The 17949-nt window shown below is 41.5% G+C and overlaps 1 protein-coding gene across 6 annotated transcripts in view; it reads right to left on the reverse strand.

Annotated features, from left to right (window-relative positions):
• The window catches only part of RAPH1 (Ras association (RalGDS/AF-6) and pleckstrin homology domains 1), a 129981-nt gene that overhangs the window by 70833 nt on the left and 41199 nt on the right, over positions 1 to 17949 (reverse strand). For all 6 annotated transcript variants that reach the window (XM_053281105.1, XM_053281080.1, XM_053281122.1 and 3 more), the window contains exon 2: positions 1789 to 1908. In XM_053281105.1, the coding sequence (XP_053137080.1) occupies positions 1789 to 1908 (120 nt within the window). The remainder of the gene's footprint in view (positions 1 to 1788; positions 1909 to 17949) is intronic.

The raw sequence follows: 17949 nt of genomic DNA on the forward strand, positions 1-17949 counted from the left end.
TTCACAAAATGACTTTTTGTGGTGTGGTGCTCTATGGTGTTGCACTACTGCCAGTGGAAGAGGAACCTTCTCAGGGACCCGAGAAGCTTGTGAGAGAGGTTGTGCAATGGGGCTGCATCACAATTAGTTAACACAACCTGATGCGTTACCGCTAGTGCAAGGAACTGCTCTCCAAAGCTACACTTCCTTACTGATATGGCCAATACACTTAATGGTAAGTAACAATATACCTTCAGTGAGAATTTGCATCAAAAGGCAGAAAGTGCTTCTGCAGCATATTATTATTATTATTCAAATTCTTCATCAACTACATTAGTTACCTTTTAGTTTTTAAGCTCAGTTTAAAGTGCTGATATTTACTTTTAAAGCCCTTAGCAGCCTGGGACCAAGTTCCCTCAAGGGCCACCTGGACAGCGGGGGCAGCCCCTTCCCCACCTTCTTGGTGCTACTTGAAGATCTGTGGGTTCTGAAGGGAAAGCAGAAGAGGCTGCCAATCCCAAGGAGCTCATATCATCAGTTCCTATGACCACTGGCCTGTGAAGACTATAAGATAGCCGCCCCCCACCCTCAATCGAATTCCAAGGGGTAATGAAAGATCTCTGTGCCCTCATGTGCACCCAGGCCAGGGAGTTCTTTTCCTCAGCTCCTGAAAAGACCATCAATGGCCTGAGGCAACACTGCTTTGTACATCTTTTGTAACATGTTTGTTTTAATATTGTAAATTTTACATCTTATTTGTTTGTTATTTCTCTTTGTAAACTGCCCTGAGCCATTTTTGGAGGAGCGGTATAGAAATCGAATTATTATTATTATTATTATTATTATTATTATTATTATTATTATTATTATTATTATTATTATTATGACCCTGCCCAGGCAAAGACAGTAAAGCACATAGAAATGAAATACATAAATACAACCAAATCCACTCAGGTTTCAGCATGAGTGTCAGAGGTCCCTGCTCTCTCTGCATCATCACTCTTGGAGATATAGAAGGCCTAATCCAGGCTGGTACGACAGCTGTGGAACACCCTCCTCCTAAAGAAGATTGAGCAGGCTGCCTCACTTCCCATTCTTCATGGCCACTGAAGACTTTTTTTAAATTCAGGAAGGTACTAAATAGTTTATATGTTTTATGCTGCTTTAGCTGCTTGCTTGTTGCTTTAGCACTATTTACTTGTTTTTAATGTTTATCAGCCTACTTTCCTTGAGGAAAGTAAGCTTATGAGATCACCCAGCTTTCTGTGTCTGTCCGTGTCCTTTTCGGCTTCACAATGCCAAGAACAATTTGAAGCAAATTTGGAACTGCTGTAGGGGTACCTCAAAGGCGTAGTTTGTGATGATGTCACCCACCCCAACTCAAGAGGATGGATGCATGAACATTTGAGACGGAAGTTGGTAATAATCAATTAAAATTATAGTGAATTGGAAGTAGGCAGATTAGTGCTTACCAGAACTTCTTGTATTTTATTCTTATAGGCTTGGAACCAGAAAACTGCTTGTTGTAGTCTGCTTTTGGAGTGGGACTTTCCCATCCCTCTTCCTTACCACAATCCCCAGTGTCCCCCCAAAAGCCAGTCCTGGATCTCACAGAATCCTTTGAAATAGTGTGATACATGGTGAACGGGCCTGTCAGTGAGGGAAAAGCTGGCACAAATCATCACCTCCATGCAAGTGGAAGCACTTTTCTACTTGCACAACCCTCTTCTGAATCCAACATATGATATACTACTTGGAGTGGTGCTTTTCAGTGTAGGAAAGCAGAAACAGAAATTAAGTGGTTTTAACCTGCGTGAGTTTGTCTAGCTCTCCAAGCCAAGCCCCAAACATCTTGTCCAGATCTTGATCCTCCTTATCACTGTCTTCTTCTGCGCCATGATCAAGTTCTTCATCTGATAGCTGCTCCATCTAAGAGAGACAAGAAATACACATGTTAAAGTCAAGTGCTTTGTGCACACATCTGCAGTTGTAGATTAAGTCATTGCAGATACTTACACCTGACCACCTTCCTAACATTTATCTAAAAATGAATGCCCACAACCAGTAATGTTTAAAGACTTAGAATGTCTCTAAGGAACATGAACTATTAAAAAAGTTACAGCTGAGATGCTGAACACTTTGCAATGCCACATGAGTTAACAGTTGAGAGATACTTCTTCTAAGAACAAACCTCAGTCAACTCTACCAATCTTAAATATATTAGATGGATATAAGCACCAATATTTTCTGCAATTCATTTCCTTGTTCAGATCACAATGTGCTCAAAACGTGATTTAGCATCCAAATCATGGGCATACACAGCCCCCTTAATATGGAAGAAAGCAGGTCCATACCTGCACCTCCTCTGATCACCACCACTTATGTAATGGAAGTGCCCCCCCCCCCGCCAGCTATGGACTGCATGCCGGTGGGGTGCTTCCCAGCTGCCCCTGTGCAACCCCAGCACACACATGGCCTCCACATACCGCCTAGAGATTTACATATCAGGAGGTATAAAAATATGAGATAGATAGATAAAAGTTTGTAGAGATGTAAAAAGGATTCCTCTATTTGAGTTTGAAGCTAGGAACACAGTAGTAATATAAAACAAAATCCTGAAAGATGCTGTCCAACAACCTAGAAATAATAATAGGACACATTTGTTTGTCACCTTTTGGGAGGAAGAAGTGATAACTTTATATTGGAGAATTAGGAAGCCATGCTTCTAAAATGAGGTTGTCCCTGCTGTCTTCCATAATGAATAAAAAGCCAAGATTCAAAGCATGCACCCGGCTGACAGCACTTAAGAGTGAGACTGCTGTGCCAAAAACAGATTCTACACTGGAAAATTCAGGAAATTCAAGCTCACAAGTTGTGCAATATCACTTCACTCACAGGAAATGCATTCTCTCAAACAACATCTTTATCCGAATAGAAAATGACTGAATTTAAGATGACTCCGAAACTTGGGGGAAAACTAGTATTTTATTCAGGTAAATACAGTAGCTGACTACACTTCAGCTCACATAAATGCTGCATATATGGGTCACAGAGAATGCCTGGAAGACATCCTGTCAGATAGTTTAAATACTGGATGTTGTCCAGACTTCTTCAGCAATGCTGTATGCTTTCTACAAATTTTTTTTTAAAGGAAAGCCCCTCCCTAAAAGCAGACTGTTACAGCTGAAGATACTTTTGCCATCTGCTTTTACTCAAATTTTTATTGAGTTATAGTGACTCTCCAACAGGAAAGACAGTTAAGTATTATTATATAGTCGAAGTGGTACTATCCTTGCAGCCTAGGAAATGATTTGCTATTTAAACAGTAAGTGCTGAAAATTTTCCAAGCATTCTTTCATGGCCTTCTCAACTGAAGAGTGTCTTCATAGCCAACACATCCTGAAATGCTAGCATAAAATTCCAAAGTGCAAAAATGTACACTTTCATATATTGCTATAATGCTTTTGTGTCAATACAGTACAGTATCTAGATCATATCTTCACAGTTACAGTGACAATCAACACTTTCCATCTGAAGTATTCAAAGTGCTTCACATTGGCTAATATTACTATATCTGTATTATAAACAGAGCTTGCTTAAGACTACCCAATGAGTTCATAGCTGAAATCCCAATAGCCTTGCAACACTGCTCCATTTAAGGATGAACATATCAGAAACTGAATGGTCCCCTGCAAGTTCCTGGATGCTTATGTTCTTACTATATGACAAGCATCCATCCATCCTCTCTTAGAGGAAGTGCCTCATGTGGTTGATGCAAACTGCATGGTAAGATTCCTGCAGTCTTTTCTAGACTTCAATTCTATCCAAAAATAATGTGGTGAATCCCTTCAGTAGAAGAGAAGGTCAAACCCTTTTGAATTTATAGTGTACTATTTTCAACCCCATCCCCAAAAGATACAGATCTCAAGTATATTTTGAGATACCCAGTGTTTCAAGGCTATGGTTTGTTCATTCGTTCTTTATTTAGTCACTGACCAGAAAAAACATCAAAATCTCAAAAATCATCAAAGCATAACAAACTACATCCAACAGCTATAATACAAAAAAAGAGAGGCTGTAGTTATAGGCAAGTTATATATCATAACTTGCCTAATCCTATTAGCTGTCAGAAGAAATTTGGCAATGTTGTATGTAACTCAGCATCTTGATCCAACAGCAAATAACTAATACAGGAGGACCTCGATCACTGACTCACTATCAGCAGTTTCACGTATCCACAGTTGGGTAACAGACACCTGACCTCAGTATACGCGGGTGGGAGGTAAGGAGGGTTAAATCTGTATATCCGCAGGTCGGGGATGGCTGGAAATTACCTGAGGTCATTTCCAGCCACCATTTTGACACTGGGAGCCATAAAAATGGGCAAGAAATGGCAATTTTTGGCCCATTTGCAACTCTTGGGGGCATCAACTGCTGGGGACCTGCAGAGCACAATAGGCACCCCTCCACAAATTTCTAGGGCCTTTTTGCCCCCTTTTTAATATGTCCAAAAATAGCAATTTTCAACCTATTTTTAACTCCTGGGGGGCATTTCTGGAATGCTGGGGACCCACTAGGCCCCCACCCCGCATTTACAGGGCCTTTTAGTCTCATTTTAAAAAGTGAAATGGTAAAAAAGATTGGCAATTTTTGGCCGATTTTCCTCTCCTAGAAACTAAATCCCGCAATCCCATTGCACCAGTATTTGCTGTTTCCATATCCACAGCAGTAGCAGAGAACAGAACTCTCACAAAGTACTGTTCTCCTGTACAGGATCCATCTGAACAGCCAGAACTTTTAAAATATGGGAAAATAATAGCAACTCGAAAGTCATAAAATTTACAATATAGTAAAATATGATTAATTGATTCAATCACTTTATCACCACGTGGACAAAAACGCACTGAATAAGGAACGTTTTTGTACCTGTCCTCCAATACTGCAGATGGGAGTGCATTGAATCGAGCTCAAGATAATATTCTCCTATATTTAGTAAATACAAGTGCATTTAAATATCTGGCAGGTGAAACCTCAAATAACTGCAGACCATAAGCAGATATATCAGACAAATGAACATGTTCTTCTTGGTAAGCCACATCTAGTATCCTCTGCCTGACAACAAGTTTAGCTCGCTCGTAGCCCCAATCCAGTAATAAGGCAAGAGGAAAACCAAAATGATGTAATTTGGCCTCAGAGGATCTCCAGATGGAGTGAAAACTATCTGATTAGGCCATTTGGAAAGCGAAAAGGTTGTAGCAAAAAATTACAGATTAACATCCAAGCTCTGACTATGCATACCTGACTCCAAATGTGACTTCCACCCTATGCATACCTGACTCCAAATGTATAACAGCATTAGATACACACACCAGGGAACCTGGAACAAACTCCTAAAAAATTCTGATTGGATAACTTTGAGAGATACCAGGTCTTGATGGGGGAGAATCTGAATTCCATAAAGCAACTGAGCCAGAGCCTTAGCTTAATATAGTCCAACTGAGGCAGAGATAAACTGTCCACCTTTAGATCTGTAAAAAATCAAAATGGCTGAAGAGTTTTGCGCATTCTGTTTCATGTATTCTTTATGGGGGTTCAAACTACATTTAAAATGGAAAACTATGCCCAAATATTTAAAACTATTTACTTCCTCGATCACATGGCCATTGATTGTCCAGAAGTTTTAGCAATCCACATAATTTTGGTCTTATGATAATTAATGAGTAAGGTTTTTTCTCCAAAACAAACAAACAAACAAACAAACAAACAAACAAACAAACAAACAAACAAAAACCCCACCCTTACAAAAGCTGCTAAGTCTCTTTTTAACCTGAATGGAGACTGGGAACGACCAGACCTAAAACCAGCTTCTTCTATTGCAATAATTTCCTCTGACTCAAGCCAATCCAACAATTTCTCCTACAGATGGCATGGATAGATCTTGCTAATAATGTTCAACAAGCTCATGGGATGATAATTACCAGGATAATCCAAACTGCCCCTTTTTAAAAGGTAGGGATTATTATAGTCAAGCCCCATTAATCAGGTATACGGGCAGTCTGATCAATTTATCTGAATAATGAAACCAGTACAGGAGCCTACCAGTATGAATTATTTTTAATTAGTTTGAGAGGAATTCAGTCACTACTGGAAGCTTTTCCTGATCTTAGTTGTCTTATCAGAGAGGTCACTTCAGAAACAGTGACAGGAAGCCACTCTGGGAGAGCACCAATCTCACGGTTTAAGGCAAAATAATTTGAAGCCTCAGTGATTAATTGCCGTCAAGTTGGTGTTGACTCTTAGCAACCACATAGATTCTCTCCCGGATGATCTATCTTCAACTTGGCCTTTAAGGTCTCTCAGTGGTGCATTCATTGCTGTCATAATCGAGTCCATCCACCTTGCTGCTGGTTTTCTTCTCTTTCCTTCAACTTTTCCAGCATTATGGACTTCTCAAGGGAGCTGGGTTTTCGCATAATCTGTCCAAAGTATGATAGTTTGAGCCTGGTCATTTGTACCTCGAGTGAAAAATCTGGATTGATCTGTTCTATGATTCATGTGGGTTTTTTTCCTGGCTGTCCATGGTATCCTCAAAAGTCTTCTCCAGCACCAAAGTTCAAAAGCGTGAATGTTTTTTCTATCTTGATTCTTCAAAGTCGTGTTTTCGCATCCATAGAGTGTTACAGGAAAAACCATTGTCCAGACGATTCTAATATTTGTAGGCAAAGACACGTCACGGCATCTAACTATCCTTTCCAAGACCTTCATTGTAACCCTACCAAGTGCTAGTCCACAGTGTTATTTCTTGATGGCAGGATCCTTTACTGTTGATGGTTGATCCTAAAAAGGCAGAAGCTATTAACCACTTCAATGTCTTCATTATCAATTCTAAGGCTGATTGCTGTACCCATTGTCAGTAGTTTAGTCTTCTTTACATTTAGTTGTGGTCCCATTTTTTTAACTGTGCTCCTTGACTTTCATTACTAGAGCTTGCAGATCATCTGCATTCTCAGCTATCAAAGTGGTAGGGGTGTGCCCGAACCGGTCCGGCGGCCATTCTAAAGAATGGCCGAACTGCCGGACCAGTTCGGCCCTGGCTGGTCCGGGTCCGGGTGGGGGGTATGTCTTTAAGGGCGGGAGGGCTTGCTTACCCCTCTCGCCTCTTTGCCCCCTCCAGCGCCTGTATTTAACAGAATAACGGGGTGCTGGAAACCAGCCGCCCCCCTGCCACCCCCCCCCGCTGCGAGCAGATTTAGCTGAAAAACTACCAATACCACTGCCCCCGCCGTCGCCCGCCAGCCCTCCCTCCCAGCCGCCCGCCCGCCCGAGTCCTCACCCAATGCTTTGTAAATAACGAGAGGAGCTCCTGAACAGAGCTCCTCTCGCTAGGAAATCCTTCAGCATACTGAAGCTTTGCGCGCGCACGCAAAGCTTCAGTATGCTGAAGGATTTCCTAGCGAGAGGAGCTCTGTTCAGGAGCTCCTCTTGTTATTTACAAAGCATCGGGTGAGGACTCGGGCGGGCGACGGCGGGGGCAGTAGTATTGGTAGTTTTTCAGCTAAATCTGCTCGCGGCGGGGGGGGGGGCGGCTGATTTCCAGCACCCCGTTATTCTGTTAAATACAGGCGCTGGAGGGGGCAAAGAGGCGGGAGGGGTAAGCAAGCCCTCCCCGCCCTAAAAGGAAGGCCCCCCGGACCGTGCACATGTCTACAAAGTGGTGTCATCAGTATAGCACAGGTTATTGATGTTTCTTCCTCAGATTTTAAAACCATGCTCATCTTCCAATCCAGCTTCTCTAATTATATGTTCAGCATATAAATTGAATAAATAAAGAGAAAGTATACAGCATTGTTTTAATCCTTTGCTGATCTGGAACTAGTCTATTTCACCATGTTCCATCTGGACTGTGGCTTCCTGCCGTGTGTATAGGTTTATCATGAGAACAATGAGATGTTCTGTGACACCCATTTTCCTAAGGATGTTCCATAACTTGACATGGTCGATGCAATGAAAGGCTTTTCTATAGTCAAAAAAGCACATATTGACTTCTTTTTGTTATTCTTTGGCTTTCTGAATTGTCCAGAGTGCATCAGCAATAATGTCTTTTGTTCCTCAGCCTTTTTTGAAACCAGCTTGAACATTGGGCATTTTGCCTTCCACGTACGGCTCCAATCTAATCTACATTGGATGATCCTGATCATTGTTTTGCTAGCTTGTGAAATTAAAGATATTGTGAGACAGTCTGTGCAATCAGCTAAGTCTCCTTTCTTTGGTATAGTTATATAGACTGGCCTCTTCCAATCTGTTGGCCAGTATGTCATTCTCCAAATTTGCTGGCATAGTTTGGTTAGAGCCGTGACTGATTCTTCTTCTGTTGCCTGCCGTATTTCTGTAGCTATTCCATCAATTCCTGTAGCCTTCCAACTTGGTAATGACCAGAGTGCTGATCTAACATCATCTTCCCGTAGTAGAGGTTCTTGCCTCTAGTAGGGATTATCTTCTAGAGTATTTTGGATGTTGACGTCCCTGCTGTACTGATTTTCTGTATACTCCTATCTCTGTTTGATCTTCTCTGAATCAGTTACTATCTGTCCTTTGGCATCCCTTAACATACCAATTCAAGGTTGGAACCTCCTCAGCAGCACATAATTGGTTAAAATGTGTTTCAGGCAATGGGTCAGAAGAGAGCTCAGACCCTAGTCTGGGAGCAAGACATGTTTATACCACCCTGCTGACAATAGAAAAGTTACTGTAACATCAGTCAGATGCACAGCTTTCTAGAAAATATATGGAGTCCATTTTAAGTGGCTGAACAGAACAAACTATTTCTCTCTTGGCTCAGTCTCTGGAAGCTGGGGGCCGATCTTACACATAGAAGAGTATTCTATTTCTATGCAATTCCTATGCAATTAGTCCCCCAAAAAGCTGGCATGTAAGCGAGGCAATTCAACATCAGCAGCTTCACTTAGACTACTGTGCACTGCTCAGGTCACTCCATCCTAAAGCCCATCACAGAGCTACACAAGATGCAGGAAAGAAAAAGCTGAAATTGATCAAGAGTTTAGGGCCTTTCCCCCAGGAGTTTTTGCTTTTATGCCTGAAAAAGCAGGATGAGGGGACAGGTTTGTAATATTATGGGAAGTGTAGATAGAAATGTTTCTTGTCTACGATTAGAATACCGGGTCAATAGATAGAGGGGAAAAGGAAGTACTTTTAGATTATGCCTTTTAAAAATGATAAAACTAGTTATGGAGGATAGATTTATCAAAAGGTTTACCTATGAAAACGAAATGGAACAGTCATGTTCTATGGCAATTTATTTTTCAGTACTAAATGCAGCAAATAATAGGGGAGGGCTATCACCTGCATGGACTGGTTGCAAGATTCCTGAGGCACTTGGCTGGTTGTTGTCGAAGACACAAGGCTGGACTACGGACTGCTACAGAAAGGCTCCCACCAATAGGGCCTCCATCACTTTCCCACAACCTGCCCAGCAAAAGGGGAGGGATTAGGGCGATATCTGGGCTATGGCCCCAAAAGGCTGTGTGGCAAACAGGCCCAGCAAAGGGTGGGAACACACCACTGCCACCAAGGGCAGCAGCAGCCAGGGACACTGCGTTCCCTCTTAATGTGGGGAGAATGTGCCGCCGTGATATCCTCAGAGAGATGGCTCTGAACAACCCATCCAGAGATGGCTCTGGACATCACCAGAGTGGTGAACAAGAGCTGTGCCGGAGCACACGGCCCCGGTGTGAAAAAGGCGGTGCGTCACGGTTCAGCAGGCCACCCCAGTCGGGAGAACTGCACAGCAAGGCCTGATAGTGGTCAGCCTCAGCAAGCCACAGTCAGCCATTTGCCGGCCCAAAAAGAACACTCCCTTGTCCCTGTGTAGGGGCCTGGCACTAAGCAAGGCTGATAGGGCGAGGGAGGAATAGAAAACACAAAGGAGAAACCGCGGGGCTCAGTACAGTACTAACTCATACATGGAATGCCCTCCATGAGTTGCTGGAGAACATAATTTCCCATCATTCAAGGAAAAAGGTCTGACTGAAAAACAGTCAGTACATTCTCTTTCTGCTTGTTTCCAAAAGTTTAGGTATAGCATCAACCAACTTCAGGAGATTTGAGAGGCCTCATTTTCTGTGGATGATAATCAGGAGGACAAAGAAAAGGACATTCAAACTGCTGGACTATCAACAGAGAGGCCAGCAAGTATCACATCTGAAGTCTGCATAGTGCTAAATCCACACAGTAAAATCTCTCTCTCTCTTTGCATCTTCCAAATCTCAAGCAGAAGCCTGCCAAAGTGATGAAAGAGTGAGCTTTATCATTTAGTTCTTGATTTCCTGGACAAGGACACCAGTCAGAGAATCGAACTGCTTGTTAGACCAGCTACAGTTACTCTTATTGTGTGTCTGCAATTTAAAAAAAAACCTTAATGCACTTAATCTGTATTCCAGCTTTCCTAGTGTAATACCAAAGTCACTAGTGGCACTTTCCTATAAAATTGATATTTACAAGCCTCTCACTACCACTGAACTATTTCTGGTGTGTCAAAGAGGAAGTTCAAGCAGGATGTGTGTGCAGGAAGCATTTCATTTTGTTTGAAGAAAGAGACAGCTGCTGCCTTTTCAGAAGTCTGATTGTTGTCTCATGAAAAAGATTTCTAAATAAATGAATGGGTTCTCCTTCATTAAGGAAGTGTTATGTCCATTAAAAGGAAGAACACACTACATCCCCAAAACAGGTCATGACCAAGTTAATACTGGCAGACCACCTTATAACAACTGATGAAGACATCACTAAACTACATATTTCCTCAAGAAAAGTTTGGTCAAGCTTTCTGGCAAACTTAAGACAGTTTAAATCTGGAACAAGCACACATTTGTTCCTAACACGGACAATTGTTCTGAATGGTCAGATTATTATTCTGAAGCTAATAAACCTTGGCTATCTATCCATGTTCAGTCCCTCTAGGGTCAAAAGGTCCACAAATATGATTGCTAGGTGTTGCCAAAACACTGGCAACAAGCAGGGAAAGTTTCTAGTATATTCTACCATAGAAATAATACATCTTTTTAAAGCTGCTGTCATCACAAGGAGGCAGAGTACCTCTTTTAAAAAGGCATTAGGCTGGGCCTTATACCAAGACAGCTGCCAGCCAGCCAATACACACAAAAAGCAGCACATCTCACTTTTGATAAAGCTGCTTAAAGGGGGGGGGGGAATCAGTAAATACTATTGCTATAATTATTCTTGTGCACTGGAGATAGTTGGGATGATGCTATTAGTTTGAAAGTAGACAACACAGTTTCCACTTTATGCAACATCACAACACTAGTGTACACACACACACACACACACACACACACACACACACACACCTTCCTCGACAACTAATACTCCCTCTTCAGGTCATGATTTTCTAAAATAAGTGAGAAAGTGCTGCATGTTGTAACTGTCAACATCACCTTTCCAACTTCTGGCAGCCAACCCTGCCCACAGTGCAACAAAGAACTGTTGTTATATTACAGTGAAGGCATGTAATGTGTCTGAATGCTCCTACCAGTTTTCCCTGCTGCCAAAACTCCTACTATGGAGTCAAGAAAGCTTCTCTGCTGCTACCTATACAAGAATAATCTCTTCTGCTTCCAGTTTAGAAACACAACTAATACCCAAACAAGGATCTGATCCCAATTTGCTATCCTGGCTTGTTCACAAACTGTGGTTAGCACAAGCCAGGTTTGGACACAATGAAAAATCTTGGTTTGCTTTAGCACAAACAGAAGTTACAAACTTCTTCCCTCATGCACGGAGGGGCAGGGATAACACATGAGCCCAAGACTTGTGATAATAATGCTGAATCATGGATTAATAATGGCTTAGCATGATGTCTAAACCTGGCAAGTGACCTAAAACAAGACAGAATTTCTCAGGATTTGGGACACTGAGATTCATCATTACAACAGCACAGCTAGATTTTCAGGTTCCCGAATGGATGAACAATACAGACTGACAACCTGATGCACTTAAGAATTCAACTTCAGTACTAGTTGCGAAAACAGCATATGCATCTTTAGGACCAACAGTGTGTATATCTTTTGGACCAGATTACTATTTAACTGAGCTCCTGAAAACCAAAAAATAAAAAATACATTCTATCCACAGGTTACTAACCAAAAACACTTCCTATCAGCGAAGGTAACAGAATGTTACATAGATATGGAATCAAAATTAATAAAGTATGAGGATAAGGAGTAGTCATCTCAGAAACCACGAAGTAGATAGAGCTAAGGGGCTAAAGAAGAACTTGTGGTCAGTGGATGTGTAAAACAATAAAAGATAAATTCCATGTATCTATAAAAGAAAGAATTCTAAAGGGGTAGAATAAGGCTGCAGCCAGGATGCAGGTCTAGGCAGGGGCATAATGAAGATTTTTTAAAATTATTACTAGTACAGTGATAGTCTAACTTTCCAGTCATACAAAGAGGTCCAAAATTAGTTCAGGATGAAGCAAACAGTCTGGGCTAAGCAGATTAACAAAAGGGACATCAGCTATACTCAGATTAACCCAAAGCTGCACAGCTTCGGCCTTCTAGCTGATGTTGGACTAAACTCCCATCATCCTTGACTACTGGCCACTGTGGCTAGGGATAATGGGAGTTGTTATCCAACATCAGCTAGAGGGCTGAAGTTGTGCAGCCCTGTTCTAGCTCCACTATCTGCTAAAATGTTCTGATGGCTGCAGAGATAGGCATGGTTAATCTAGATTAGGGGGTTTCAACCTTTCTACACCCAGTGCACCCTTTCTGACTAAAATCTTCAACTCAGGTACCAGAGGAGGGAGGGAGGGAGGGAGAGGACATGAGCACACGTACGCACGCACACCCCACACAATTTTAAGTGTTACAGTTATGAAACAGATTATTAGAGCCTCTGGTTTACACCCAGACTAAATCACTCATGAGTACTTCCACTGAAATAATTCCCACCAATTTCAAATACCACTACTCATGAGTAACTTAGTCTGAATGAAAGCCAGTGACTGCGATAGCCAAGTCCTCTAATCAGAAGGCAACAATGCTGCATCTGAATCACTAGCCAGTGAGTTTGGTAGGCAGGGTCTGTGTTAGGAATGTGCAAACATTTTGACTTGAAATGGGCCATTTTGAGTGTTTTGAGCTCAAAACAAAAAACACTCTTTAAATGAAGCTCAGGAAAAACCAACCCCTTTTCGATTTGAAATGTTCTAATGTTTCGAGTGCCAATTTGGAAGCCTGTTTCTCCATTGCCAATTGGTTTTCTGGGACTGACTTCTGATCCTATGGGGGTTTCAGGGAAAGGTTAAAAATTTGTTAAAAACCACTCACTTGCCCATTTCTTTTGTGGGTTGGGTGGTAGGTAGCACCCATTATGCCCTGCCACTCAACCCATTTTGGTGTCCCTAGGAGCTACACATGGGGAACAATGGGATGTTTCAAGTTTCCCCATTGTTCCCTATGGCCAAACACTCAAAGCATTTCAAATTTTGTTCCGTTGAAACAACTGGGTTGGCCACTGTTTCGACAAAACGTTTCGGCCACCTGTGATTTGTTTTGAGCTTGAAACAAAAACACAAAATCTGTTTCGTGCACATCTCTAGTCTGTATACCCGTTTTGGAACCACTGATCGATATGTCAGACCAAAGGCTGTTTTCAGTCACATAAGAAAAGTGTTAATTCCCACCCCCACATCTCTGCAAACATTTTGACAACAGCTTCGGAACAAGGGATAAAACATATCTGATCATTTCAAACTCACCATTCCCACCCAGCTTTCTCTTAAGAAAGTTGAACAGAAAGGAATCCAGTCTGTATTAGAAAGCTGAGAAATCCTCCTTTCCCTCACCACTACCACACAACTTTAGTAATGTGTTGGGGGTGGGGGAGAGGGAGAGCAGCAGCTGAACTGCAGAAAGGTCACAAGGTAGGAACTTGACCTGCCATTGCCTAGGGTAGTGATGAGATCTGTCAACTGATGACTTGTTTTCCTATAAGTAAAGTATTCCATGTTTTGGGGAATACTTTCAACTGGTTTTGGGAATGAAAGTAAGCAGCTGGATTCAGCCTCTTTCTCCTGCTCCCTCTTCCTTGACAATAGCTAATCAGCAGATGGAGTTAGGATGGGCTCTGAGCAGTTTTTGATTGGTATCTCAGTAGGGTTCTTTGTGGCGGGGGGGGGGGGATGTTGCCAAATGACCAACTAAAACTCAAAGTAGCCCAGAGCTAAAAATAGTGCTGACAAAAAGTCTATTTGATGACTCAAATAGAACACTCTCAAATTTGGATGTCATAGTGTATCAGATGAGCTTAATACAGAAGGTATTTTTAGGCTATTTAATAGCTATTTGGAAGGTGCTAAAGTGATGCACTGTAGTTGGGGAAAGGCCCTTTTCATTAAATGTGACATTACTATTGGCATATAAATGGTACCAAAAATCTATTGTGCTAAGCTAAATTTGAAAATCTCTGCTGAGCGTTACTGGTAGCTACAAGGGCTGGTGGGGAGAAGAGCTGAATAGAAAGCTATTTTTCTGTTGCATTGAGCAAGACAGGATAGGGACTGGGGATTTGGTGTTCTCTGCCTGCCAGAAACAAGCCTGAACTACGAATCTGCATGGGCCTATCTATCTGGAACAAGCTGGGTTCACAATTCACTCTGAAGGATGACCTCCTACACTGCGTGAGAAAGATATTGTGCTGTGCAGAGCAGCATTTAGGCTGCATGGCCTCCTGAAGGACTTTTACACTTGCATTCTGGGGCCATTCTGGGAAATGACCCATTGACTACATCTGGTCTGTGAGAGTGCAAATCTCCTAGGTGATTCCACTTGCAATATGGAGCTGTTAGCCTGAAGTGAATCATTCATGCTCTAAACTGCTACTCTAAAAGTTTCAGAAATGCAGACACATTTGCTTTCAAATCTGCTTTACCAGTGCAATGGTCTCAGCCGTGTAGTAGAGTACAATGGAGAAAAAGCCACAGAGATTTCTATAACTATCCTCCCCATGTATGCATGCACGCACGGAACCCCCCCACACACACAATTAACTGGTTATCAAATGTATGGTTCACAATTAAATAAAACCACAGTTCGAAAGTACAATTTCCTCCTACAAAATATGGTATGGGCTTTAGCTTAAGTATCTATTCCTTATTTTCACATCTCCATGTTTTTCCATGGCTGTTAAGAATGCCCCTTAGTTTGACAGAGGTTGAAATCCCTTTTATTACACTATGTTGACACACTGAGCTGACCTGGGATGCAAATTGGTCAATTTTACATTACCCTGCTTTTTTAATACTTAAGTTATCCCAGTTCCATGCCTTCTCTCTATACTTAGTGATGCTGAATTTGTTAAGTGTTAAGGTAATAACTACACAACTGTATACTGTATTTGTATAATCTGATTTTTAAAAAAAAACATTTGCAGCAAATACATTCTAATAAATATTATCTTGCACTGGGGACCATGTTGACAATAGTGTTTTCTTAACATGATTTCCACTATCAACCTCATTTTCTTTTTGCCACTCTTGCTTCTCTTCTATACCCATATACTCATCTTTATGGTTGTTCCTTACAGTATAAGATAGGAATCTTTAGGGGCAGCTTTCTCCACCATCCGCTTACAGGAACAGCACTGATAGTCTAGAGTATGCACTCCTCTGTAGCCTTCTTCTAATTAAAATATTAATCCTTTAACACACTTTGAACAGGGGTTTTTTTTTGGGGGGGGGAGCTTCAGCTTAGTATGTAGTACTATACCTACACGTTAGACTAGCAGAACTAGACACCAAGTTTCTGGATCTCTACTTTTTCCAGTATAGGTGTTAGAATCAGTCTATACAGCATAGGAACACAGAGCACACGGCACACACTCCATGCAGCTTTGCAAGATCCCCTGCAGAAACGAAACTCCAGTTTTGAATATATAAAACTTGAATTTCTAATGTGAAAATAAACTGGTTGGGGAACACTTTCATTTCTTTCTTGCTCTAACCCCCTACACATTCTTTTTCACTGAAAGGCCGAGCAGCCAGCAGCAGCCCGCATCAACCCTTAATGTGCCTTGCATGCTTATGTGTTGTTTCAAAGCTAAATCACTATTAAGAGACTCTTAAAGGAAAAGTGTGCCATTGAGTTGGTGTCAACTCCTGGCAACCACAGAGCCCTGTGTTTTTTCTTTGGTAGAATACAGGAGGGGTTTACCATTGCTGTCTCCTGTGCAGTATGAGATGATGCCTTTCAGCATCTTCCTACGTTGCTGCTGCCCGATATAGGTGATTCCCATAGTCTGGGAAACATACCAGCGGGGATTCAAACCGGCAACCTCATGCTTGCTAGGCAAGTCATTTCCCCGCTGCTTAGCAACTGTGTTATGTATGTACTACAAGTTTAAAATGAGATCTTACAATTTTTTTTTAATGTTTACTGGATTTTTATTAGTGTATTCTTTTATTTTTTGTTAGCTGCCTTGAGTCTTCAGAGAAAGGTGAGGTAAACACATCTGAATAAAAATAAAAATTATTTTAGTGGTTGTTAGCTGGGGGTACATGTACCCCCAGGGGTATTTAATAAGATTGCAGGGGATATGCCACTCAGAGCATAAGTGAATGAAGCGTTGTGCCTGCCTGTGCCAAGCTGAGCGTAGGGTATTTTTGTGAAAGTGCCCTGATTATTGCAAGGGAAACGACAGGTTGCTTACCTGTAACTTTGTTTCTTCTAGTGGTCATCTGTCCTTTTACACCAATGGGCTATGCGCCCTGTGCAGAGACCTCGTCGGAACCTAACAAGCTCAATTCTCCTGATTTAAGTGGGAACCCCACCCAAATTTTACATCATACCAGGCCTTGGCGGATCTTGCCCAAAAAATCAGGAGCCAGACAATGGACACTCAACAAAATTATCAGACTTAGTGGGAGGGTAACTAATGGAGGGGGCGGGTAAACTGGCTTCTCTTTAACTCCTTTATAAGCAACATAATTAGAAGAGGACCGGATGGGCCTTGGGCCTGAGCCAGCAGGGCCGTTCTTATAACAGAAACAGGGCCACCTGGGACAAATAAAGGTTTTATCACTATTACTTACTAAATACCTACTAATTTAATAACTACATCTGAATAGCCTAGTCTAGTTGCCATAGATAAATTTCGAGGGGCCATGACTCACTGTTGCCTGGATGTGTCGAGCAGTAAGAACAAGAACAAAATGAGGTGCATATGAGTTAAAACTTTTAGACAGAAGGGGTACATTTGTTATAGGTTGAAAAACCCTGCTTTAGAAAAAATCTCATTTTAGAAGGTGTAAAGTTTATAAATATACATAGCACTTTGATCTATAAAGAATCACCTTATAAAAATTCAGCCTTTAAAAATGGCAACAACTTCACTCACATTCCTGCTAAAGGGAGCCTTTATATGAGGATTTAAGTGGCAATTATGCTAGTGCTTACTTTTTAGATTCCCTGCCATGTGAGACATTGCACAAACTAACAATGTGGGTACTTATCCAGTAAAACTCCAGAAGAGTTGCCAAATTCCTTTCAACAAGGACTCAGTATCAGCATTTCAACTGTGGTTTGTTGTTTTTATAAAGATGGACAATCTTCTAGATGCTACAATGAAAGCAACTTTTCTAGTACATTGTTTATGTACTCATATACAAGATACAATTATGGCCCAGTACCATGAAGCTAAGCCCAACTGCAATTTGATTCAAGTTTGTGGTTAAGAATTCTTGATAAGTGAACAGTCCATTTTTTTCTGAACTAAAATACCTTTATAAAAACAAATACTTCAAAAACCCATTTTTTAAAAAGGAAGTATGCACATTTCTTTCCTACTTGCATTTGTGTAAGCACATTTAACTGCAGTTCCAAGAACACTTTTTCATGGTACAATACCCAGAAAGCCCACTGCAAATATTCACCC

Source organism: Hemicordylus capensis, chromosome 1 (assembly GCF_027244095.1).
Source record: "Hemicordylus capensis ecotype Gifberg chromosome 1, rHemCap1.1.pri, whole genome shotgun sequence".
Taxonomy (NCBI): domain Eukaryota; kingdom Metazoa; phylum Chordata; class Lepidosauria; order Squamata; family Cordylidae; genus Hemicordylus; species Hemicordylus capensis.